The sequence below is a fragment of the Miniopterus schreibersii genome (genome assembly GCF_964146895.1).
Source record: "Miniopterus schreibersii genome assembly, chromosome: 10".
Lineage (NCBI taxonomy): Eukaryota > Metazoa > Chordata > Mammalia > Chiroptera > Miniopteridae > Miniopterus > Miniopterus schreibersii.
The window spans coordinates 50,362,848-50,389,971 of NC_138110.1; the positions used below are offsets into that span (position 1 = coordinate 50,362,848).

Sequence of the window (27,124 nt, forward strand, 5' to 3'; positions counted from 1 at the left end):
GGGCCCCTGAAGTGCCCCTTTGTGTGGCGGGAACCATAACTCTAGGGCACCAGGTCTTTGTAGGGGTGAAATCAGGAAATGTGTCTTGAGGATATTACTATTTTTTAAACCTCACCCAAAGATATTTTTTCCATTGCTTTTCAGAGTGGGAGAGAAACATGGATGTGAGAGACACATCATTTGGTTGCCTCCTCCCAGCCAGAGCCTGCAACTGAGGTACATGCCCTAGACCCTTCAAACTGCAGGCTGCTGCTCTAATCACTGAGCAAAACCGGCTAGAGCAGGAAATATTTACTTCACAGTCCTAATAACTGCCTCAAAGTTTGGGGCAAAAAGTGGACCATCGGGAAAACTTTAATGAATCACACAAGTCACTCTAACTTCAGTGGGCACCAGAATGGGCCTTTCCAAGGCCCTCACCTTCATGGCACAGCCCCTCCTCCCCCCATTAAGAGTGAGGGCCTGGGGGTTTTTGATTTAAAAACTGATCCTTAGAAAGGGAGAGGGAAACATTGATATGAGAGTGAAACATGGATGGGCTGCCTCTGGCACACCCCATTACCAGGGGTGGAACCTGGGCATGTGCCCTGACCAGGAATCAACCTGATAATCTTTCAGTGCACAGGATGATGCCCAACCAACTGCGCCACACTGGCTAGGGCTGGCCTGGATTTTTAAACATGGGCGTTGCAAGTGGATTTGTCACAGGTTGGTATACCACCTAGCTTGAGTTTGCAAATGCAGCTGAAGTGGCCTCTGAGCCTGCTCCCTTGGGACATAAGCCAGGGATTTCCGCATCTAGAGCTAATAAAGTGTGCTCTCTAAAGTTTGTTTTTCCTGTGTATTTCCTGAATTGGACTGATGCTAGGGGTACCCAGGTTATTGATCCAAAACCCTCAGGGGCCTCCATCTATCACCTAGAAAGGAAGGTGATTGTGGAAGTGCAAGACTAACTGCAAAAACTCAGTCTGTCAACTGCTGTCATTCCCTCAGCAAACCTGCACTGCTCCTGTTCCTGGGTATGGGGCTTGGACAGAGATGAGTAGGAGAGGGTCCTGCCTCATGGTAAGTACAGCAGCGAAAGGTCTATGGATGCAAAGGGGATAGAGTAGGTGTTCTTGGTGGTGGGGAGGCCTAGAAAGGGAAGGTGGAGCCCCTAAGCATGAGTCAGCAGACATAGCAGTCATTCAATAAATACATGCTGATTTATTTATAGGGATAAACTGGTTTCTTTGGGGATAATTTCAAGAGGAGATGCAAGCATTTTATTAATTTGTGATGTCCTTCCCTGGCAGGCAGGGCAGCAAGTTCTAGGATAAAATAAAATGATCCTTAAAGAAAAAAAAAAGTATCCCCCCCTAACAGTCCTGCGGCAAAGGCAAAATAAAAAAAAATAAAAATCCCCGATTATTCCTAATTGTTTTTGAATCCAGAGGCGTAGGAAGGAATTTCCACTGGGTACATGAGGAAGGTGAGACTTCTGTGTAGTGTTGGGGGGAAAGGGTAGGAGTAGGGCCTATGCAGGCTAGCTTCAGCCAACAGAGGCTAAGATGATGTCTACTGGCAACTCCTCTGAACTTCTCGCTGTCACCTGCATTGTAACTGTGTCCAAAAGCAGCAGCCGAGACCGCACCAGGATGTCATGACCACCCCGGAACACACCTAGAAGGGAAGAGAGAAGTACACGTACATAAGGCAGAAGGGGGCTGCAGAGGCTATGCTGAAGTGGCATTTGCAGCAACTGATCAAGGCAGCTCTGGGATAGTTAAGTGGGAATAGGCCCAGAACCAGGAAAACTGGGCTGAAATCCCTGAGTGAGGCCTTGCACAAGTCACTTACTCTCTCTGAGCTAAAGTGGAGATAACACTAAACATATTTTAAGCTTCTGCCAAGATCAAATGAATTAACGTACATATAACAGTGTACCTGGTATCACAGAGGCTTTCACACATGTTGGCTGAATCTAATAGCACAGATGAAGGGACAGCCCCACCATGACAAAACCGCAGAGCAGGTGTCTGCAAGACCCAGGGGACTGGGTTGCTTCACTGTGGCCGGAAACATGGGTTTGGGGGTTGTCAGCTGTGTTCAGGGCACTGAAGCAGAGCTACTGTTTATAAACACTCAGAAAAAAACAAAACCCTCCCATTTCCTTTTGTTCCCTGTTTTAGGAGTGATAATTATATTGCCCCCAACTCCTTGTTTTTTTTTAAAAAAAGGGTCATTATCTCTTAGAGGAACATACAGATACAGGAAGATTTACACATATGCTATATTTGTAATTGGCTTTTAAAATACTTGGGCACACCCAGTCAGGCATGGCTCAGTGGCTGATCATTGACCTAGGATCCAGGAGATTTCGATTCCCAGTCAGGGCACATGCCTGGTTGCAGGCTTGATCCCCAGTCAGGAGTGTGCAGGAGATAGCTGATCAATGATAACTCTCTCATCATTGATGTTTCTATCTCTCTCCCCCCTCCCTTCCTCTCTCTGAAACCAATAAAGATATATTTAAAAATAAAATAAAATACTTGGGCGAGAAAGACAACGGTGGGGATATAGATGCTGTAGTTGTTGAATCAGGAAGATGAGAACATGGGTGTTTATTACACTATTCAATTTTTTTTGTTTAAATATTTCCATGATACTTAAAATCCCATTCCCATTAGGAAATTAGACAAAGACTATGAAAATGATTCACAAAACAGGAAATAAATACAAATGGTACTTCACATTTGACAAGATGCTTAATGTCTTTCAGTATACAACAAATGTAAAATAAAACTACACCAAGATACCATTTTCCACCCAGACTGGCAAAGGTCATAAAGTCTGATAACACATTGCATTATCCAGGGTGTAGGAAGGCATACAATTTCTATGAAAGGCGGCTGGAAATATGTATCAAAATGAGAAATGCACTTTGATTTCAGTGCATTTAAGGTGTGATTATTCACCTTAGCACTGTAATAGCAAATGACTAGAACAATCTAAATGTTCATCAATACAGGCTGGTTCTAATAAAATATGGTATGTCCACACAATGGAATTCGAGGCAGCTACAAAAAAGAATGAGGATTCAGTTTGGAAAGATAAAAAAGTTCTGAAAATGGATGATGGTGATAATTGCACAATAATATGAATGTACTTAATGCCACTGAACTGTACACCTAAAAATGGGTAAAATGGTAAATTTTATGTTATGTATAATTTTACTACCACAATTTGAAAAACAAATGAAACTGCTGATAGGGAAGATTTCCAAAATGTACTGTTAAGTAAAAAGTAAAACCATTTGTACATAAACATTTGAATTAAAAAAGGAAAATATGTACTTATTAGCTTTTATATCCATAAAATCACTGAAAGGACATACTGGCATTGTTAGTAACAGTAACAATGGTTGCCTGTTGGGAGGGATCTGGAAGACTGGCAACAAAGGTCGGGAGGGAGACTTTCACTGCAGGTCTTTTTTTACTTTGTGAATTTTCAACACCTGTGTTCCCAGTGGGATCCTGCAGTCCAGAATGCAGTAGCATCCAGGCTACAAGCTACCCAGGCCCTTCCCAAGAAATGCTGCTTACCGGCCAGGAGTAATGTGTGGGTGTTTTTGTTATCCGGGACTTTGTCTGACCTCTCACAAGGGTGCATTCCCAGGAATTTCACAATATTTCCCACAGCCTCTGTAGAAAGAAATCTTAGTATCATTAAGCCATATATCTTTTTTTTTCTCATTTCATTTTCAATTAGCTTACATTTAATATTATTTTGTATTAGTTAAGCCACATAACTTGTCTCCCCTTTGTGCCACCACAACTCCCCAATCCCTAATGATGCTCTGAAGGGCTTTTAATGAAGTGGCATCTGAAGTATGTGCTGTAGACATGGCCCTGGATCCTAGGGGGGCAGGGGCAGGGAGTAAATATGAGGAGTAGTTCAACAGTAGCCAAGGATTTTACCTTCAAGTGTCTTGGTGGTAGACAAGGTGAATGTTTCCTCCTTCTCAAACTCATCCCCTACCTCATCCCAGGCTGCTTCAAAGTTCAGCTTCATGACCTTTTGGATGTGATCAGCTATAGTGACTTCCAGATCTTCTAGCTGGGGAGATGGAGGTTAAAAGTTAGGTTCACACCTCCAGTGGAGAGAGTCCTTGCTCCGCACACATCTGGGCCTCTGCTCTGAATGCACTACTCACCCTTTCCTGCAACACACTGAGCAGTTACTTCCTAGGTGCTGAACACTGCTAGGCTCTGGAGACACACAGCAACTTGACCGGGTACCTGTCCTCAAGGTGCTCACAGCCAAGTAGTCCCTTGGAAAATGCCCTGACCCAAGTACTTACCTGAGGGTGTTAGCTGTAAGATCACATCCCCTCTGAAACCTTCCTAGAATCAGTGCCTCAAAGATCCAGGGACTGTACAGGAGAGCACTCACAGAGGTCCGACTCCTCTGGCTCTGTCACTCCTATGACCCAGGAGGCCCTCCCCTTTACCTCAGCTGTCTTCTTGGCCTCACATATACTTGATCCACACCTCCATCTTAGCTGTGTCCTCCCTGAACATGACACATAATTACCCCCCTCATCTTGGACTAAGTATACATAAAGATTTCCCATTCATTCACCCAACAGATCTTCACCCAGCCCCTACTCTTGCAGATGTTTAAGGTGTGCATAAGTAGGATTCAGCTCCTATAGTAAAAGCAATGTGTCAGACCCAGTTCTCCCAAGGAGCTCATTTGGTCCTAGGACAGTTCCTGCTCACTGGGTCATTGCAGGCTCAGGGAAGGCCTTCCTCTACAATGGTTTTAAGATGACATAACACAACAGTGATGTCAGTTGTATTCCATAGCGACTGACTGTCTAGTTACGAGGAGCTCTAACAATCTCCATTCCCAAACTGAGCATCATGGTCTACACTCAGGTGGCACTGAGCCACTGCCCCATGGTCAAACCCCAGAAACATTCTATCCAAGCTCAGAAAGGTAGAATTGGAAGGGCTGTTTCTGAGTAAAAAAGGACTGGCTGGCAAATGCAAACTCATCTAATTTCTCTAGAAAGCAATTTGACAATATGAAAAGTCAAGTCTTAAAATCATGCTTACCCTTTGACTCACTTATTCTACTTCTAGGAATCTATCCTAAGAAAATATTCTGAAAATTTGTACCCAAAGGAATGTTTAATACAGCATCTATAAATAGTAAAAATGTGGAATCCCAAGTACCCAACATTAAAGGAATCAAGTGAGTTATGATATAGCTATATAAGAATATTTTAGTCATTAAAAGCTGTGTTTATGAAGTATTTGTAATGATATGGGAAACTACACTATGGTTTTAAGTAAAAACAGCAAGATCTATAATGTACAGAATGACCTCAATTATATAATACCCCACCCCCACCCCAAAATAACTCCCAAGGGACTATGGGTAATGTTTTATACTTTGTTTTTATATTTTCCAAGTTTTCTTTTTATACATGAGCATGCATTTTTTCCATTTCTTTCAAAGAGAGCCATAAAGCTCAAAACAGCAAGAAAATGCTTCAAGTCTGGTTGTCACTTTCTGGAGGGAGTTATTCTCAGCTTCAGGCACAAAACTGAGCCTCCTGACACCAGTTTCTTACCACATATTCATCCTCATAGCCTTCATCGTCAGTCTCCCCAGTGGTGGGGTCACAGTCCTTGACAGTGAACTTCATCATGCAGCTGAATGTGCAGGCCACTGAGAGAAAGAAAGGCTGGGTGGTCAGGATGTTCCTAGCCACTACAGGGAATGCTCTCCTCCATAGGACAGGTGGCCACAGCAGGCTCTCTAGGCCTTTGCCTCGTTATAAGTAGTGGCAACATGCCATCCAACCCCACAAATCTGGACAGAAGGCACCACCTTGTTGAAGGGCAGGAGAGTTAGTCATGAGTTTAAGGAGTCCCCTTGTGGGGAAGGAAGAAGAAAGCAGAAATGACTCAGAATGGCTACGTCCACACAACAGTAATAGGCCACCTAGAAAAAGAAGCTGGTGGTTTCCTTGGGAGGAGTAGACCTGGGACGTTTCAGTGTTTGTGCCTTTGTACTCTTTCATGGTATAATAAAAGGATACTGGTTTGAAGACCAGACAGACCTGGGTTAGGCCTCTTACCACCTATTTGAGCTTAGGTAAGCCGTTTAACCCAAGTCTGTTTCCTCACCTATGAATAGGGATGGCAGTACTTATCCCATAGGTCTTCTATGAGGAGGAAATGAAAAGTACCCAGATTAGCCATCTTCCTTCTCCTCAGGACTAAAATCAAGGAGTTGAAGCTCTAATAAGAGATAAATGGCCAGTGTACAAGCTGCCCACCCCATTTTGATTCTGAGGGCTACCATGAGGTGAGGTTGGTATCTAGAGAAGGGCTCACCAGCTGTGGGGTCTTCCTTGGGTAGTGCCACCAGCGTGTAGCAGGTCCCAGGCTGGTTGTAGGGTAGGCTCCAGGCAGGCACATAACAAAGCACCTCATAGCCCTCAGTGGGCTCCATCTGCACTGTGACATTCTCCAAGGTCTGGTCGTTGAGTGTGTTTGTGCAGTCAAACTGGACCGGGGGGGGGGGGGGTAGGCAGTTACTTAGACAGTGCTCTAGGTCAAAGCCCTGTTGCAGTAGAAGAGCCAGGAGATTCTACCTCTCGCTGCAAGGCCCAAGCTGACTCCCATCCCAGTCACCCTGCTTAGGTTCCTTGTCTCCATGCTAACACTCAGGAGCCAAAAAGGTCCTGGATCAAGGATGCAGGAGACGTACCAGCTGGTGACAGACCCAGTCATCAAGTTGGGCTTGATGACCAGCTCAGTATGGGGGAAGCCATTACCCTAGAGGACCCATCAGATCTGGTCCCAGAAGGTTTAGCAGGGCCTCAGCCCTCCCTGCTCACCTGGAACACCATGTGGTCAGTGAAGGTGTGTTTGGTGCAGTGGATGACATACTCTGTCTCTGACTCAGTGAGGGCCACGGGCTCAGGCGAGGACTTGAAGAGGGGCCCCAGCCCATGGAACTCTGGCACTGCTGCCAACTGCTCTGAAAAACACAGGCCACACATTTACTCAGCTTCTCAACTCCCAGACCAACTTGTGATGGTTTCTAACACATGCTCATGCCCAATTCTTAAGGTCTTTCATCCTACCGAGATGGGTGGATGTGTACATATAACTATTTCCTACTTCCTAAATATACTGATACATTTTCTCATCTCCCTAATTTTGCTCAAGTTGTACTACCCACCATAAATACTCTCCTCCCCTTGGTCCCACAAAAGACCTCAGAAGAAACAAACTGACTGGAGACCTCAATGCTCTAGGCATGATCCATTTGGAGACCGCCCCTCAACTTTAGAAGCTCAAGTAGGAAAATACTAAGAGGATAAGAGGATTAAATGAATGCTGTTATAGCTACAGAATCTGGTTCTATACCTCTGTCACTTAAGACAAATGCTCAATAAAAAAAATGTTTCATTGTATACCTGAAACTAATATTGTGTGTTAACAATAATTGAAAAATACATTTTAAAAAAAGAGCAATGTTTCAGATTCAGAGTGTTGCAGAAAACCCAATTTAGAGTAAGTCTATGGGTATCTGGTAAAGCCTAGCCCCTCGGACCCCCACCCAGGCCTATCCAGGTGAAAGGCATCTGGCAGGTACCTGTACATGGTGTCTGCCTACAATGGCTAAAGCTGCCGCTCTCTTTCCTATTCTATAGCAGGGGCAGGATTTCTCAAACTACGGTCATGGATCACCTATGTCAAAATTACCTGGGGGTGGGGGCTTGTTAAAAACTCCAATTCCTGCCTGGTTGGTGTGGCTCGGTGGTTGAGCATTGATCTATGAACCAAGAGGTCACGCGGTTCGATTCCTGGTCAGGGCACATGCCCAGGTTTCGGGCTCAATCCCCAGTGGGGGGCATGCAGGAGGCAGCTGATCAATGATTCTCATCTCTCTCTCTTTACCTTCCTCTCTCTCTGAAATCAATAAAAACATATATATTTTTTTTAATGCAGAAGCTTCTAGCACTTTTTATTTATTTTTATTTTTTTAAGTATGTTTTTATTGATTTCAGAGAGAGGAAAAGAGAGGGAGAGAGAGAGAAAGAAACATCAATGATGAGTCATTGATTGGCTGCCTCCTGCACACCCCCGACTGGGGATGGAGCCTGCAACCTGGGCATGTGCCCTGACCAGGAATTGAACCCCGATCGCCTGGATCCTAGGTCGACACTCAACTGCTGAGCCACGCTCAGCCGGGCAAAACGTATTTTAAAAATACCACTCAAATATGCTTTATCAGAATCTCTGGGTTTGAGATCCAGAAATCTGAGGTTTCTAACAAGTTTCTCAGATGACTGATAGCTACTGATATTTGAAGACCACTGCTCTAAGACTTCAACTTGTCTTCCCAATTAAACTAACTCCTTAAGGACAGGAATTGTACCCTGAGGCCAGGGATCTAGTACTTAGTAGGTACTCAATTCATATTTCAGGGAGAGACAGAAAGTAGGCATTACTGTTATTTTGGTTTCCACCTCACCATAAAGAGCCTACATGATTGCTTCAGCCCTCTGCAGCCTGAAGGACCATTACCTTTAACTAATGTGCAGGCAACAAGACCTAGCTCACCGCTGGAACCTGGTTGTAGGGTACAGGGACAGGCCTTACCAGATGCCCAGAAAGAGCCAACTTACATATTAGGAGGAACTTTCAGGCTACCATGATCATCAGCCACCAGAATGTTTTTCTATGGGAATTGATTTCACTGGGCCTCAAGTTTCTGGACCTGATGCTTACTTAACTGCCTGGGGGATTTTGCTACTAGCTATCAATTAATGCCTCTGAGTTTGAGTCTTCATCAGTAAAATAGATACAACAATCTTGTTCACAGAGTTGTTGTACAGATAAATGAGGCAATAAATGTCAAGATCTAGTGAAGTTCCTGGAACTTAACATGTGATTAATAAATGTTAGGTTTTGGAAGACTGTTTAAAATGGAATTGATAACCTCTAAGAGGCTTAGAGGCAATCTTCCTAGGAAGGTGTGGCAGAATGATCACCCCCAAGATATTAACATGCTAATTCCCAGAACCTATGAATATATTTTATCACACGGCAAAAGGAACTTTGCAGATAAAATTAAGTTGGATCTTGAGTTGGGGAGATTATCTTGGATTACCTGGGTGGGCCCAAATGTAATCACAAGGGTGCTTATGAGAGGGAGGTAGGGGGTGGTCAGAGTCAGATTTGAAGAGATTGTGCTGCTGACTTTGAAGATGGAGGAAAGGGTCACTATGCAAGGAATGTAGGAGGCCTCCAGAAAGTAGAAACATCAAGGAAACTGTTTTCCACTATAGTGTCAGAGGGAGCTCAGCACTGCCAATACAACAAAACCCATTTTGGACTTCTGACCTTAGAACTGCCAGATAATAAATTTGTGTTGTATTAAGCCACTAAGATTGTGGTGATTTGTGACAGCAGCATGAGGGAACTAATACAGAAGGAAATGTTTTAGGTTAAAAGTGATTCCAGCCCTGGCGGGGTGGCTCAGTTGGTTGGAGTGTCGTCCCATACACCAAAAGGTCGCCAGTTTGATTCCTGGTCAGGGAACATACCTGGATTACAGGTTTGATGCCCAGTAGGGCGCATACGAGAGGCAACCAATCAGTGTTTCTCTCTCTCCCTTCTTCTCTAAAAAATCAATGAAAACATATCCTTGGGTGAAGATTTAAAAAAAAAAAAAAGTGATCCCAGTTAGCTCAGGATCCTAGTTTTCCTGAATCTGAAAGGTAACATATTGACAGGATTCTGCAATGGAATGGAAAAGGGGGGATTTAATTCAGTTCAACAATAACTGGGCCTACTCTAAGGAAGGCACTATGCTAAGTGCTATGATAGAGAAAATAAAAGACAGAACACGTGGACAACCACACAGAACTATTTAAGAGAAGACAGAAGAGATGGAATAGAAGCGATCAGACAGAAGAGCTTAGGAGATCAGGGAGGGAATGGAAGAGAGATATGTGCTAGTCCTTGAAGGTAGCAATTCAATGGATAAAATGGTCTGGCAATTAGATACACAGCCTTGTCCCTTAAAAATGCAAGACCAGAGGAACAGATAAATACTTAACCAAAATGTTGTATTATAATGTGGACTGAACACATCTGGAACCCAAGAAAATGTACCTGTGTCTTTGGACCCCAACTGTGCCAAATCAAACATCCTGAACTAGCCTGGGTTCCAGGAGTTTGAGCCTTTAGAACCAAGGTTGAGAGGTAGCTCTAAGCCAGTTTTATTTGCATTTTAATTCCAGCCTCTTCACTTTCTTGCTGTGCATCCTTGGGCAAATTACTCTCTCTGAACTTCCAATTCCTCAGATCCCAAATGGACCTAATATCCTCCACATGAAGATCAAATGTACTATCTAAAGTACTCTCAGGGCCTAGCATCCAGGACAGACACAATAAACAACAGTTCTTGCTCTGAATTCCCCTGAGGAAAGCAACTACTCCAAAGCTGAGGAGACTGAGCCCTGCTCCTAAGAGCCCCACCGAGTACTGTTACTCACCCTGGAAGATCTCCTGCCGGGTAGCTGCCACTTTCTCAGGTTGCTTAGCTGCTGTGATGGGGGTGCTTTCTGTAGAAGCAAATACACATGCTGATCAACAACTCCAGTAATGGGCAGTGTGGTGTTGAGCACAGCGCTGTTATTTAGGGATTACAATTTCCTACGAGTCTGTAGTATACAACATGTAAGAAAGAGAGCAAGTATTTGTGTATGTATGTCTCCATTTCCTGGAGCCGGAAACAAAAAGGATTATTCCCTCCTCCCAGCACAACCCCATCCATCCTGGTTAGGTTTAATAGCTTCATTGCCAATGGAGGCCTGAACCTGAGGGCCTCTGAAAGGAGCACAAGTGTTACTTACCTGTCCTTTGCTCTGCCATGGGTGCGGTGGCCAGGGGCACAGACTTGAGGTCAAAAGGTTTTTCCGATGGTTCTAGAGTATACTGCTGTAGAGCCCTCTCCAAACCAGGGATGGACACGGTCAAACCTAGAGGAAAGTGGGAAAGAGGTCACTCTGCTTGGAACGCATGACAGAATGAGCACCAGGAATCCTTCATGGAAAACTGAGGCCCTAGGGTCTAGGCTGTACAACCCTGAAAAAGCCACTTAACTCGCTGAGCCTCTACTTCCTCATCCAAACCCTCCTTGATAGGATTGGTGTGGGGAATAAACATACATACTAGAGTGCCTGATAAAGGATAAAGCACTATGCAAATAGAGGGGTTTTTTTATAATTAATTACTAGTGTTCCAATTCACTGGGCTGTTTCCACCCACACTAGTGTGAACCACATGACCTGAGGTCTCCTGGGGTCACAGGGATGCTATGAAGCTGCCATGAAAGTCCAGGAAAGAGTCTTGACTCAGATTACCCCTGCCCAGCTCCAGAGTGATGAGTAGAGTCACAGCTCTGGAAGAAAGTGAAAGACAGAGAGGGAAAAGCTCACCATTTAGGATATAGCCTGCGTTGAGGGCCTTCTGCTTCTGCTCCAGGACATTGAGATAGAAGGTGGCTCGGTCCCTGACTTCATTGTCATCATCCATCACACACCTACAGCGAGAACACAAGGTACTTCTGATTAGGGCCCCATAGCGGTGAAAGGAGGGGTCCTACAGGGCTTCATCAAAGAATGGTGAGAGAAAGCTGGTCTCTTAAAGCTCTGAGAACACAGTCCCCAGATGTGGTATCCAGCCACCAAATCCACAAAGGGACCCATAAGACTCTAACTAATTAACAGGAGGTGACGATATTCATATTCCCTGGATCCTCCCTAAAGCCCACCCAGTGAGGGAGGCAATCAATCTCCTGTATCCAATGGCATATGTAAAATAAAAAAAATTTTAATATGACCCTGCAATTTCGCTTCTAGTTAGTTACATCTTCAAGAGAACTGAAAACATATGTCCATACCAAAAACTGTATAGGAATGTTCATAGCAGCATATTCACAAGAGCCAAAAAGTAGAAACAACTCAAATGTCCACAAACTGACGAATGAATAAATAAAATGTGGTATAGCCAAACAATGAAATATTAGTCAATAAAAGGAGTAAAGTACATAGGAGTAAAGTACATGAAAACATTTTGAAGAATCGAGACACACAAAAGGCCACACAAATTGTATGACGGCATTTATAAGAAATATCCAGAACAGGCAAATTCATAGATAGAAAGTAGATTAGTGGTTGTCCAGGGCTGGTGGTGGTGGGGTGTTAAGGAAAATGAGGAATGACTACTAATGGACATAGGATTTATTTTGAGGGAGGTAAAAATCTTTAAACTTAGATTGTGATGATGGTTATACAACTCTGTGAATAAAAACCATCATATTATACATTTTAAAAGGGTGAATTGTAAGGTTCACAAATTATATCTCAGTAAAGTTCTTTTTTTTAAAAAAACACAAACCTCAAATGAACAACGCTCACATCTGGGTGAAGGCATTTTTGTATACTGCCTCTTTCATGTTCTTCTATGCCTTCTATTTTCCCCCTTCAATCCATAGTTGTATAATTCACTGCCCCTCCCCTTTATAGTTAAAAAGAGACAAAGGAAAGTTGTCTGAGCCTGAGAGAACTCTGCCGTCTACCAGGGTCCTTAGGCATACACTCACCTCTTCAGCAACACCAAGATACTGGGTAACATCTCTTCATTCTGGGCTCCAAACTTGGCCAGAGCACTCACAGCACCTGTGTTTATGAAACACATTATACCTGATTCACCAGAACCAACACAACAAGTGGCTCTGGGTGGATCTTGGCACCACCCGGCCTCAATTTCCTCATCCATTTCATGGAGAAGGCAGCCTCAATCCAGGGCTCCAGGAGCCATTTTCAGCATTAACTATGATGAGGCCCCAGAAGCTGGCCACAACGTCAGGCTTCTCAGCTTATATATCCAAATGGCCTTAATTCACAGTTAAGCATTAGATTAACATCAATAAGAAAATGAACTATTACTTCATGATTATCAACTGCTGAAAGAGGAAAATCTGTCAGTGGGCATGAGGAGAAAAGAAAAGTAAATTAAAAATAAAATTAGTATGTTTGGATGGCGTGGCTGGGTGGCTGAGCATCAACCTATAATCCAGGAGATGGTGGTTCCATTCCCAGTCAGGGCACATGCCCAGGTTGTGGGCTTGATCCTCAGTGAGGGGGGCGTGCAGGAGGCAGCTGATCAATAACTCTCTCATCATTAATGTTTCTCTCTCCCTCCCTTCCTCTCTCTGAAATCAATAAAGATATATTTATAAAAATAAATAATATGATGGTTGCACAATAAATTGCACTTATTTAAAAGAGTGAATTTTACGGTATGTGAATTACATCTCAAAGCTACTGTTTTAAAAAAGAAATAAAGTTAAACACTAATATAAAGTGGGGGAAAAATCAATAAAACAGAGAGGTTAAGAAACCATTCAACTAGATGACCTCTAAGCATCTAAGGTCCTTCTGCAATATTATAAAAAACTGAGCCTGTGAGGCAAGAACACCAAGTGCCCTGTCCCCATTGGGGGTTCAGTCCCCTTTGCCAGGGCAGTCTACTTAAGAATAAGCAAAGAACCCAAGTTCAGCCTTGGCTCACACCCACCTGCCCGGACCTCTTCATGCTCCAAGACCACTCGGTTATAGATAAAGCGAATGTACTTGGAGGGGTTGTTGGTCTTGGGCCCCTCCTGGCCCAGGAGATGTAGGATGCGGGTGGCCAACACAGTGAATTCGCAGTCCTCAATGAATTCGCACAAGTGTGACAGTCCTGTCTCCTTGCTCTCTGAATTCTCTTCAATGATGCTGATGATGCAGTCCACAATGGCCCGCTTATACTCAAATCCACCCTGCAATGGGAGGGGTCAAGCTGAACAAGGAGGCTGCTTGCTCCAGAATGAGCTGTGAGGCTCAGGGCCTAACCAGAACCAAAGACAGTGGTCCAAACACAGAACGTGAAGACAAGGGACCTGGCTCTCACACTCAATCTCCTTTCTGTGTAAAACAAAAGACCTACACTGAATGTTTGCTGGGGCCTTTCCAGATCTAACAGTATTTGGTTTAACAGAAACATTTTGAGTCTTATTTGCTTCCTACCTTTGAGGTAAAAGGAAAAATGGGCAGTGCAGATGCTATGGCAAACAGTACTGACCGATGAATGAATAAACAAAATGTAGTGTATATACATATATACACACACAGTGGAATATTATTCAGCCTTAAAGAGGAAGAAAATTCTAGCCCTGGCTGGGGAGCTCAGTTGGTTAGAGCACTGTTCCAATACGCCAAGGTTCAGGGTTGGATCCCCAGTAAGGGCACATACAGAATCAACCAATGAATGCATAAATAAGTGGAAGAACAAATCAATGTTTCTCTCTCTCCCTCCCTCTCAAAAAAAAAAAAAAGATATGTCTTTTAAAAAAAGAAAGATAATTCTGACACATGCCACAATATGGTATAACCTTGAGGGCATTATGCTCAAGAAATAAGCCAGTCACGCCCAGCCGGGCGTGGCTCAGCCGTTGAGTGTTGACCTAGGATCCAGGCGATCAGGGCTCAATTCCTGGTCAGGGCACATGCCCGGGTTGCAGGCTGCAGCCAATCAATGACTCTCATCATTGATGTTTCTGTATCTTTCTCTCCATCTCCTTTCCTCTCTCTGAAATCAATAAAGATGTATTTTAAAAAAATAATAATAAGCCAGTCACAAAATGACAAATATTGCTTCATTCTACTTATATGAGGTCAAATTCATAGAGATACAAAGCAAAAAGGTGGTTGCCAGAGGCTTGGGAAGGGAGTGAGGGAAGGGGGAGCTGGTGTTCAATGGGTGTAGAGTTTGTTTTACAAGAGGAAAAGGAGATGTTACATAATTTGAATATATTTAATACTTAAAAACGGTTAAGATGGTAACTATTTAAAACGGTTTTCTTGCCTAGCCGGGCGTGGCTCAGTGGTTGAGCATCAACCTAGGATTCAGGAGATTGAGGTTTGATTCCCGGTCAGGGCATATGCCCGGGTTGTGGGCTCGATCCCCAGTGGGGGACGTGCAGGAGGCAGACGATCAATGACTCTCTCATCATTGATGTTTCAACTCTCTCTCTCCCTCTCCCTTCCTCTCTCTGAAATCAATAAAGATATATTTAAAAAAAAAACAAAATAAAAAAACCCACAAAGAAAAAAAACAGTTTTCTCCCTTTAAAAATCAGGGATTTGAGACTCAGAGAAGTGAAGCAACACACTTAAAAACAGTTAAGAAGGTAAGTTTTGTAATGCATGTTTCACCATAATTTTTTTAAAAAGGCAGATGAGGTAGTAGATAGAAGATCCTCGATCAAATCTATGTTCTGCTACTTATAGACTTTAATGACAAAGGTGGCAAATGAGATGCCCATAGATGCCAGGCATGTGACCTGACAATATAAAGCAGAATGAATGAGAACGGTGGGGCAAAGAACAGTGCCTGCCCCATCTAAAGAATAAAATCACCGCTCAGCCTAGTACTGCCAGATCTGACAAGTTTTTCAGGAGAAACTGGAAATCTGTTATGGTGTTAGTGGTAGTGTTTTCCTGATTTTTTAATAATGGCTACTAATCTGAAATGTTTAAAACTTTGTACAATCTACGTAAGACTTATTTGTGGATGAAATCTGGCCCCTGTTCTGATTAGTTTTTTATGCCTCTGAGCCACTTTCCTTGCCTGAGCCTTACACTCCTTATTTTGAAGGATAAGATGCATTTGTACATTTCAATAAGGCTGTAGGTACACTGTAAACCTTCAAGCACTATTTTCATTATTAGTTCTATAGTCAGTCAGTCAGCCTGGTAGGCACCAAGTTCAGAGTAAGTACATCAAGGCATTGCTGGCAGCTGCTCTAACTAAACAATAATAAGCCTGTCTGGAGAAAGCTGGAAACAGACTCATTTCTAGAAGACAAGGTCTCAGTGTCTAAGTGCTACACTCTAATAAGTGAAGGTCTTACACTCAACTGTTATATTGAACCATGAATTTGTCTAGGAGATAAGGAGATGTGGGACAAAATCATGGGCTTTGGAGTCAGACAGATCTTGGCTCAGACTTGTATTGGTCAGGTGACCACAGGCAGGGTACTTCACTTCTGAGTCTCAAATCCCTGATTTTTAAAGAGAGAAAATAATGTCAATGGACAGGGCCTGTTATGAAGATCATAAGATTGTATCCCCTGTGTAGCGTCTCCAAAGTGCCCATTAGCTGAAGGCTCCCTAAATATTAGTGCTCTCCTCCCTTCCAATATTCCTGGGAACCCCAAAGACATCCAAGGCAATGGCTCCTCTACTGCCTCGGTCCAAGGGCCACTCTGAGGCTGGGGCAAAGGAGCACCAAATATCTGGGAACCAAATCTACTCCACAAACACTTTGCTTCTACTCCTCTGAATTAACTGGTTTTGTTGAGACATCCAAGAAAGGTGGTGTAACTGACTCACTAATCCATGTCAGGAAAAAATTTATAACAAATGTCACATATTAGCATAGATTTCACAAGAAACCACCCCATGGAGCTCCTGGAATGGTCCAGAAAATTTCTACACCAGCTACCAGTACAAAACACGGTATCCCATTATCTGCACAAGCACTGCCCCAGGGCACCTACTGTATCTTTAAAGCCAGGATACTAAGTCATTATAGTTATTACTATAATTACTAGTAATTGCTACATGTTTATCTGCTGGTTCAAGAGGAGTTTAAAGGGCCACAGGGATCAGGAAATCTACCCAGTTAACAGGTTGATCTGGATACACCCAAACTGACATGGAGCCAGCAACCAAGATGCTCCCAGCATCAGGAGCCCTGGCATGCCCTGCACGCCCCCTACTCTTACCTCTTCCCGCAGCATGGTAAACAGGAAGTTCATGAGGACAGCGTGTTTGCGAGGATACTTCTGACACAGGGCACTGATGGCCTGGACAACCACCACCTGAGTCAAACAGACATGCATAAGCAGCAGCCTCCTGCCACCAGGCTGGAGTTACTTAGTTCAATAGGTGCCAATGAAGTCCTTCCTTAGGCAAGGCCAGACCCTGGATGTGACACAGGGCAGGGAAACAAAAGGAACTCCATCCCCACTCTCAGGGAGCACACAGTCCCTGAACCCATCCAGGGCAGGGTGACAGGCAGAGCAGTCCCATCAGTCCCAAATCCGTACTCGAGGACCCCAAACTCTCTTTTGCTACTGAAACCTCAAGGTAAGTCTACAAGCCCCCTCTCCATCTCACTTGTCCTGCTTCTCTTCCTACCACCCCCCATTCCTTTGAGATTCCCCTCGATCAGCTTTTCAGACTCCTCTTTGGGTATTCTGTCTCTTCTGTACTCTTCTCTTCCCTCAGTCTCTTTAGCAATCTTATCTCCTCCCATAGTTTTAACTACCTCTTCTATGCCACTGACTCCTGGATCTTCATCTCTTGTCTGAGCTCAGTGTTTCCAACTGTCTACCAGAAAACTTCACCTGGTGCCCACAAACACAATATGTCTGCAGTCACCATCATTACCTTCCCCCTTCCTTGATCCAAGACATAACCTTCTCCCTCCTTCCCCAAACTAATCAACGGCACCACCATCAACCCAAAATGGAAAGCAGCAGCATCTTCGACAACATTTACTCCCTCAGTCCTCACACCATGCCCTGCCAACTGGCTATAAAAGGAACAATGTAGACAAACACCAGAGGCAGGACTGTGAGCAACTCCCAAGGCCAAACCCGATGAAGGGTTATGTACCAGCCTTCTCCACTGAATCCTCAAGCCTGAACTGTCCATCAGGGTCAATCCTGGCCCAGTGGCTAGGAACATGGAGAGGGGGCACAGAGCATCTTCCTGACTCTGGGGACTGTGGGTGTTCCCAAGGTGCCCTGGGTACCTTGAACTCATCCGAGATCTCTGACATAAAAGAGGAGATCTGCTTCATGAGGCGGTCAATGCTGCTCTCACTGCCAGTCTTGAGGAGGGTGGTAATGGCCAGTGTGGCAATGCTGCGATTTGAATCTGTGACCAGGTTCTCTAGGTCCAGATTACAGGCTGTCACTGCTGAAGGATGCTTCATGGCAACCTATTTTGGGAGGAAAGAGATAAAGAGGACAGGGACAACAGATTAAAAAAAATTGGAATTCTGTCATTCCACTGGATGGGTTTGGCCCAGTCAGAGCTCCTTTGGATGAACTCATCTCACCATCTGGCAGAAAGTAACTGTGACCAGGGCTACACTCATCCAGGTAAGGCCTGGAAATACCTCCAGCTGGATCAAGCCACCTCCCGTGACCCTCAGAAGGCCAGGGCCCCCTTCTGCTACCTTGGACCCTTACCTTATTGAGGGTGCGGACAGCGGCATAGCGAAGAGCAGCCTTGGGTGAGCTGCAAAAAAGCTGGAGCACTGCGGGGAGACAGACAGATGCCATGTGCCAGGCTGCCCTTACTGCTTGGCATCTGGGAAAACCCAGGTAGGCCTCCAGGGGGGGTGGGGGAAGGGGAAGGGGCAGGTACAGGGCATTGAGAGCATGTAAGGGCTTTGAGGCTGTTTCAATCCAAACCCTCTGCTTAGCTCATTTCCCAACTGGCACCCCTACCTCAACCAAGGAAGCAAGTTCTCTCCCTGGGTATTTGAACTATGAGCACAGAGGCCTTAATATGCATGTGAGAGCCTAATGGATCCTGTGAATGACGAGAGCTGCTGTTTACTGAGCACCTGCTGTGTGTCAGGCACTGTGCTGAGGAGCTGCCTGCTTTGTCTCATTGATTCCTCACAACCTTACAAAGCAGCTACTATTATTATCCCCATTAATAGATAAGCAGACTGAGGCAAAAAGGGGTTAAGCAACTGAAGTAACTCTAGGTTAGCAGTAAGTAACTAGCAGAACCAGGACTGAAATCCAGGACTGCCTGCACCTGAATGAAGCCTGAGCCCTGGACCCCTGTGAAGTAGAACTCCATTCCCCTCTTCTGAGACACATACAGAAACCAACAGAACTTCCTTAGTCCTGGCTTAAACAATGACCTCGGTTCCTATACTATGCGGTGCATGTCAGGCAGCATATCCTACCCTGTGCCTTAGCTGTCAGGAAGCTCAGGGCTCAATTCTGCACTCCTGGTGCAGAATTGACTACTGTTTTCTGAGGTAACCATGTTCCTTTCTGTTACTTGGCTTTTATTACCTTATACTTTTTCAGGACTTTTGTTTTTCTTAAAATAAGATAACTCTTATTTTGAAGGTTCTATCTTATTTATGTCTTTCATTATTCTGGAAATATGGGGAATACAATAAGAATGAATGAATACCTAAATCAGTGAATAAATTCATTTGGTTCTTGTATTTTTTGTCTCCAAGAAGGAAGAGAGATTTTTCTCTTCAAACATGAACTCCAACTCTCTGACTGGACAGGTTATACCATTATTATGGCGATTAGAAAAACAGGTCCATTCCTTTCAAAATAGCTGCAACTCAAACTCTCCTGCCATAACATCTTGGCTGTCATTGGGTTTGTCCTTCTAGAAGACTCTCCCTCTCTCTGAATCTGTGTTTAGTACCCCTAAGAACCTCTCCTCTTCTAACCTCTCAACATACCCACTTTCCAGTACCAACCACTTAGCACATCACATGCTTGCCATTCTGATATACAGTGAGATCACAACACCTAGCACAGGCACTTGGCAAAGCAATGAATGGTTAGACTAGATCTGAAACAACTCGAGGCAAGTGGCTTCTCCTTACTAACAGCAAAGAACGCTTTCGCTGTGTTCACCATGGTGCTAAGCACTCTTCCAAGCCACGTGTACAGATCACACAAGTTCACTGCCTACTGTAACCTTATGTAACAGGCACAATTACTATCCACACTCCAGAGAAGGTGAAGCATGGAGAGGATGGATGACTCGCCCAGGCTCAGTTGCTAAGTGGCAAACCCAGGACTCCCACGCTGGCTATCAGGCTCCAGTGTCCAGACTCTACCCTCTGAATTGCTTTCTTCTTTACCTAAGCCAGCTCAGCCCCTAGGAAGCATGCACTGGTTTCATAATTCCTGGGTTCCTCCACCAGGCCTTCTTGCCATGGCTAGCCAGCCCGACAGGCTGCAGAGCAGATTTGAACCTCACCTATGCCACTTACCAGAACCCCAGCCTCTTTTACTGGTAAGATGGAACTAAAAGTACCCCACCCCCCAAATGTAACACATGTGAGAGGCCCCAGTAGAGTGCCTAGCACAGAGCAGGTGCTTACTAGGTACTAATTCCTTTTCTTAACATTAGACTGTGGCCTATTGGAGGGGATTTTCTTTCTTCCCCTGGCCCCTAGCTCCGGGCCTAGTTCCCGGCAGGCACAAATGTGTGAGGGTGGGGTGAAGGAATGTCTGGTAACCTGACACAGCGGGGGCCAGCTCTTTAGCACTGCAGCCTGGCAGGTTGACAATGGCTGAGGCAGCTTCATAGACCACCATCTCATGCTTGTTCCTCAAGCAGCTCTCGATGAAGTCAAACAGTGGGCTGTCACGGCTACAAAAAAACAAGTGATAAGAAGTTGGAAATGGCCCAGCAAGGTAGGTTAAATGAGGCATCACCTAGCGAGGGGAGACAAGAGCCATTACCTGCTGTCCTCCTCCTCTAGCTGCTTGCTGGCCACCCGGATCATCATGCAGTAGGCAAAGGGAGACTTGAGGCCATGCCGGGTGAACTTGCTGATCATCTTACTGACAGCCAGGCGGTCATTCCTACGTACATGGTACAGGAGCCCCAGTGCATGGTACTAGAGGACAGAAGACAGCAGCAGAGTACAAATATGTGAAGCCTAGGTCTACTAGCTGTGTGGCCCAGGGCAGGCCACTGCATCTCTCTGGGCTTCAGCCTTCCTTCTCATTTTTAAAATGGGTATCAGCCCGGCCGGGCATGGCTCAGCGGTTGAGCGTCAACCCAGGATCCAGGCGATGGGGGTTCAATTCCCGGTCAGGGCACATGCCCAGGTTGCGGGCTCGATCCCCAGTCAGGGGTGTAACAGGAGGCAGCCGATCAATGACTCTCTCATCACTGATGTTTCTATCTCTCTATCCCTCTCCTTTCCTCTCTATGAAATCAATAAAGATATATTAAAAAAATAAAATAAAATGGGTATCAACAGCAGCTGACTCATGGATAGCTCCTGACACAGTGCTCAACAAAGCACATGAGTCTATCTGTAGTTCTTGTTCCTGCCCCCAGTTCTGGCAAGGGCTCTGACAGGCATCATGAGTACAGATGTGAAGGGGAAAACAGATACCACAGAGATGAAAGAATGGGAAGAAACTCAGTGTCTTTAGACAAGAGAGAGAGAGCTGGGCCCTGAGCATGGACATGTGTTGTAAGGTCTCAGATACAACAATGGTAAACCCTACACAGGTAGATATTCTTAGTCTACTGACTCGTCCAAGGACTCATGGCTGGTACTGGCAAAGCAAGATCTAGAGGACCTGAAATCCAGGGACTCCATTCTAGAGATGTAAGGTACACGAAGTCATTTCCTGTCCCTTCTGCTCTTTTCTGTTTCCTTACCAGAGTGGCATTCAAGTGCTAAGAAGACTGTGGGTGCCTTCTATGTGAGAAGTTTCTTGGACCCTGGGAAGTGCTTTGAGGGGCCACAGCTGACCCCGGAGATGAGAATCAATGTAGAGGGAGAAGAGAAAGACAAGAGAGAAATACACAGAAACTGCGCACAGGTATGCGCCAGATGTTGTCTCATTCTATCCTCTCAGCTTTGTGAAGCAGAAACTTTCATCCCCATTTTACAGACAAGCAAACTGAGACCCACAGAGATAAAAGGAGTTCCTGGCCTAGATCACTAAAGAAGAGTTACGTAGACAGGAGTCCCACTAAGATATTTCCATGCATCACTAACAAAGCAAGCTGGACAAAGGCCTTCTGCCTGCCTGGGCCAGGTTTGCTACAGTGCATACCCCAAAACTTTATCAAAATACTTTAATATTCTGGCACCAGAATATTAAAGCCCCTTCCCCAAAGCACCTCAAATCGCCCCATAATCCAGTGACAAACGGATTAAATCCTGCTCTGGTTAGGGGCCACCAGGACCTCTTCGATTAGAGCCCATTCTGACTGGCCAATGCCATGCCATCTGCCAAAGTATTTTAAATACCACTGCTCCACTCACACCTCACCTGGACCATGATGTTATCGCTGGATGCCGCCTCCTGGGCCTCATTCACCCAGCGCTTGACCACGTCAAAGCTGCACTTCAACAGATGCTGTGGGCAACAGGGCACATTAAGGGGCAGACAGGCAGTAGGCTCTCCCACCACATCTGCTGGGCCTGGCTCACCATTCAGCTGGGCCCTGGTTTTTCCCTCAGACAAAGCCCAGGACCTTTCCATTGTCCTGGTCCTCTGAGATGGTACACAAGCACAGGATGGCTCCTACCCACACTCTCCCAGCCACAAACTCCTACAATATGTCACCCTAAAGGATGGATCAAGGCCATTCAACTGGCCCCTCCTCTATCAACCCAGAATTCCCCAGTGCACTTCACTGAGAAGGTAAGTGGGACTCTCAGATCTAGGGATACAGGAAACACTTTTTATTACCTACTGGAAAGCAACTCTGGTATTTTCTTCAGTTTTCTGATCCTGTCCACCCCACACCCAACCCAACCCCTGGCCCTGCAGGGCCCCGGTTACAGCTACACACCAGGGAAGACACCAGGGCAGAGCTGGAGACACTGGGCACCTTGTCCACGATAGCCTGCTTCATGTAGCGCTCAATAGCCTGCAGCATGGTGCTCTGTAGGGACAAGGAGTGGGGCAGGAGGGGACCCAATCAATCCTCAGTAACCTTTAGGAATGCAGGTGACAGGTGTGGAGAAGTGAGGCGAGGAGGGACAACCTAAAGCATGCAAAGGATGAAACTGAACCTTGACTGAAAAGCAGAGAAAGGACAGATAGCTAGGTAGTGGCAGTAGACTCACATCAGTGATCTGGCAGAGGGCTCGCACGGCTGGGCCCCGGTAGTTGTCTTCTTTCCCAGTCATGTCCTTTGTCAAGCTGCAGGGGGAGAAGGTGTTGTCCACACTCAAGAGCCTGGCCTGCCCTTCCCAAGCCCAAGTTCTCACCCATTCCTCTATAGCTCCCAGCACCACATTTGCCTGGATTACTACATGAGTCTCCTAATTAGTGTTCTCTATCCAAGCCAAATTCCATGAAGCAGCCAGATGGAGGATTTTTTATAAAACTCAAAAGAGACCAGGTCACTCCCCTGCTTTTACTCTGAATGACCTGGCTGCCTGGTTATTTCTCTCTGAATTCTGGGGCTGCAGAGGCCATGTCTGTCTTGTTTGCTGCTCTATTCCCAGAGTTAAACACAGGGACTGATAGTCAACAGATATTTTCTAAATGAACCTACAAATAAATATGACATCCCCTCTATACCCTCCAAAAAAACTGTGACAGCCTGGCCAGGCGTGGCTCAGCGGTTGAGCGTCGACCTAGGATCCAGGCGATCGGGGTTCGATTCCCGGTCAGGGCACATGCTCAGGTTGTAGGTTCGATCCCCAGTCGGGGGCGTGCAGGAGGCAGCCAATCAATGACTCTCTCATCATTGATGTTTCTATCTCTCTCTCTTCCTCTCCTTTCCTCTTTCTGAAATCAATAAAGATATATTTTTAAAAAACAAAACAAAACAAAACAAAAAAACTGTGACAAGGAGAAATAAGAGACCTGAGCCCTAGTTTTTAAGGGCAGGGATATACTTCAGTCACATCTGTCCCCTGAATCACTCAAACTAATGTAGAAACCAGCACTTAGTAAGGAAGCCTATTTGTGTACCTCTTACATGCTCTATGTTCATTTTTCTTGTGTTCTCTCTTGGTACTCACTAAAGTCATTGTGAGAGTTCAGGCTGGCTCAGGTGACTAAGAGGAATCTAAGGGAAGCAAGTTTATGCCCGAGCTAAGGCCAGAGAATTAAAAGGGAAATAGCACACTCTGGAGGCTGCCATGGGTTGGGCAGCGGTAAATGAAGGATGAGGGAATCAGAAGGTAAACGGGCACCTAGAAATATGCCAATTAAATATCTCATTGTCTAGTATACGTGAGAAAAAATGGTCTCTGTATCAACAGAATCCATCAGAGGAACCATCCACAGACCCAAGACTTGCCTACTGGTGACGATAATGACATCCTCTGCAATGCAAGACATCTCCTTGATGGTCAAGTAGCACATTCGACGAAGGGTAGGCTGGGAAAGAAATGCAAAAAGCCCTATGACCCCTAGCCCAGCATGAGGGCCAGGGTTAGAAAAAGGAAAGTCAAGGCTACACAAAACTCCAGACTTTCCCTCTCAAGTAAAGCTGGGGTTGTGGCACTTACATCGTTTGACTGAAAGAGCTTGGTCATGGCAAAAAAGGCTTCAGTTGCTTCAGTGGTCCCCAGGTGCTCCCCCTATTTTAATCAAAAAAGAAGTCTCAGCTTGGGATGGAGGAGCCAGAAGGCTCTTCCTGCTGGATCAGCTCAGGCCAGATCCTCAGACCCTGCAGAAGCCCCATCAAAGGCAACACATCAGAGTTGGATGCTGAGGGGACCAAGAGTTGGGCCACTGGCTACGACGAGACATGGGCTGTTGCATAGCCTAAGGGCTCTTTGACATGAGTACTCTGACATTTCCCAACACTGTTTTCTCCACCCTTAAGCCTCACCCTGTTACCTGGTTTATGAGGTACAGGATCTTGGTGAGAATGTGAGCACATTTCCGAGGGTTGATGGGAGTTTCATTAAATACACGGGCCTAAGAAGAAGTGACCAAGGTTATTACTTTCTAGCCCTGTATATTTCCCTTCCATTGACTACCATCAAGCACATTCAAGGACTGTGAGGTCCCAGAGTAAATAAACATACTTGCTTAGATAAGCTTATTTCCATAAGGAAAGAGTAGAGTTTGGGTTTTTATTTCTTTAATTCATCTATTAACAACTCCTGAAATCTTCCTTAATTTAAATGTTAGGAATGTACTCATTTATTGACTAACAGATACTTAGTAAATGCTTGTTAAACAGAAAGAGAAATGAAGAACCACAAAAATGTAAGCATAATGAACTCTCTCCAGGAACAAAGTTTTCCTTTCTTTCCAGAACAGGTTTCTCCCCTGTTGTTCTTTAAACCACACTTTGAATGTGTTAGTATATCAATCGCATCCATCCTGAACATGATGATGAAAGAGAGAGGGGATCAAATGACACTTGCCTCCTGGAGTACTGCACTCTTCTCAAGGTGCTGGAATGGGTTGGAGCCTCCACCTACAGATAGAGAACAGAGAAGACTGAGTACGAGTTGTGACCCTAAATTTCAAAACTCTCCCAAAGAGAAGGGACTGATGTATGCCTCTACTGTCTACCTAATCAAGTTCAAACTCCTCTGAATGGCAATTAAAGCTCTACAACCTGCCTATAAATCATACCACTCTCCTGTAAGGGTTGCCCTGTACCCCAAAACCACTTAGTCACAAAGCAGCCCTGGTTCAGTCTTTCTGTCACATTTGTCATTAGCTACATGTTTTATTATTACTTCGTTTATGTCTCTCGCCTCCATTATGCCTGTGACCATTCTAACATTCCCGGTTTAGGCAGTAAGTGTCTCACTTGTTCTACTGCAGTGTAAGACTCAGTAAAGTGCCTGGCATGCAATAAGCACTCAATGTCTGCTGAATAAATGAATGAGTACAGGTCCTCATCCGCAGGACACTGGCTCCACAGATAACGCCCCAGTCTGGCCAGCACCAACGCAGCCCCGGCGAATCCCAAGAGATGCGATGGAAACAGGAGCATCTGCTACCCCCCCTGACAGATGAGGAAACTGAGGACCAAGGTCACCCAGCGAATGGCGGTCCGATCTTACGAATGGGGGGCAGTGGAGCATGCCCGGGCTCTCCGAGGCTTGCGGCTGCCCAGCTGCGGACCTTCGCACAAGCCTCTGCACCTCCCTGGGCCTGCTCGGCCTCCGGTAGGACAGAAGCCCCGAAGGAGGGCTCCCACGAAGGGTACTGAGAGCCTGCGCGATGGTCCAGCTTTCCCTAAACCTAGCTCCATGCCTGGGCCCCCTCACCCGATTCCTCGTCTTTCTTGTCGAATTTCTTTAGCATGGTGGTGCCGGCGGGGGCGCAAAGCAGCAGCCCGGCGCTGGAGTGGCGAGGCTACCAGTGGTGGTCCGACTGCCGATCCACACAAGCACTTCCGCCGGCCACGTAACCCTCCATTCTGCGCAAGCGCGCTCCGCGCTCTGCGCATGCGCACATGCCGGCCGCCCCGCTTTGTCCGGCTTTAACCCTGTCTTTGCCGGGAAGGGGCCTGGGGCGGGGCTGCGTTAGGGGCGCTGGGAGAAGGGGCGGAGGCCTTAGGCTCAGAACCGACGGGCACCCCAGCTCTGCACCGTACGCTCACCTTGTCTCTGCAGAAGAGAACCCCAGAGATTTGGATTATGTTAAGACGGTGAAATACGGATGAACTGTGCTGAGTAAATAGCCTTTTATGTTATGCTATTATAGAAAACTATATACAATGAGAATTGTGGGTTGTGACTCCGGCTTTAAGTATGGGCTTATAAATAATTGTAGGGTTATTATTATTTTTTTGTTATTTTTTTAAATCCTTACCCAAGGAGATATATTTGTATCCATATCTATATAGCTAGAGATAGAGATATATATAGATATATGGATAGATATATAAAATTCTCACTCCTACCTGCTTGGAACAGCCCCCAGGCGGATGCTCTAACCACTGAGAAAAACTGGCTAGGGCATTACTTTTTAAATGTAATATACATTCTTTGTGATAATTGTTAAGTCCTTTGTAGAAACTCAGAATACTGAAAGTACAAGAGAAATTGGGGAAACCTGGATAATGGTGATAGATTATATCAATATCAACATCCTAGTTGTGATATTTTTATTAATTTTACTACTTTGAAAAATTGAGACAAAATCTACATACCTTAAAATTCACCTTTTTAAAGTGTACAATTCAGTGGTTTTCAGTATATTCAAAAGATTGTGTTCCCATTACCACTAATTCCAGAACATT

General features: G+C 45.2%; 1 protein-coding gene across 1 annotated transcript; it reads right to left on the reverse strand.

The window, feature by feature from the left end:
- Positions 1–1,186: 1,186 nt before the first annotated feature.
- COPG1 (COPI coat complex subunit gamma 1) lies at positions 1,187–26,325 on the reverse strand. Its single transcript, XM_081148503.1, has 24 exons — positions 26,148–26,325; positions 25,290–25,342; positions 24,754–24,834; positions 24,420–24,491; positions 24,209–24,288; positions 23,022–23,097; positions 22,745–22,837; positions 22,219–22,305; positions 20,662–20,819; positions 20,436–20,569; positions 18,391–18,458; positions 17,949–18,137; positions 16,915–17,010; positions 13,662–13,905; positions 12,685–12,760; positions 11,519–11,622; positions 10,934–11,059; positions 10,574–10,642; positions 6,899–7,041; positions 6,393–6,564; positions 5,624–5,721; positions 3,960–4,098; positions 3,585–3,683; positions 1,187–1,662 (listed from the first exon to the last, which is right to left on the reverse strand). Exons 1-24 carry the CDS (start codon positions 26,182–26,184, stop codon positions 1,532–1,534), a joined length of 2,625 nt encoding a protein of 874 aa, XP_081004629.1. The 5' UTR covers positions 26,185–26,325; the 3' UTR covers positions 1,187–1,531.
- Between the last annotated feature and the right edge of the window lie 799 nt (positions 26,326–27,124).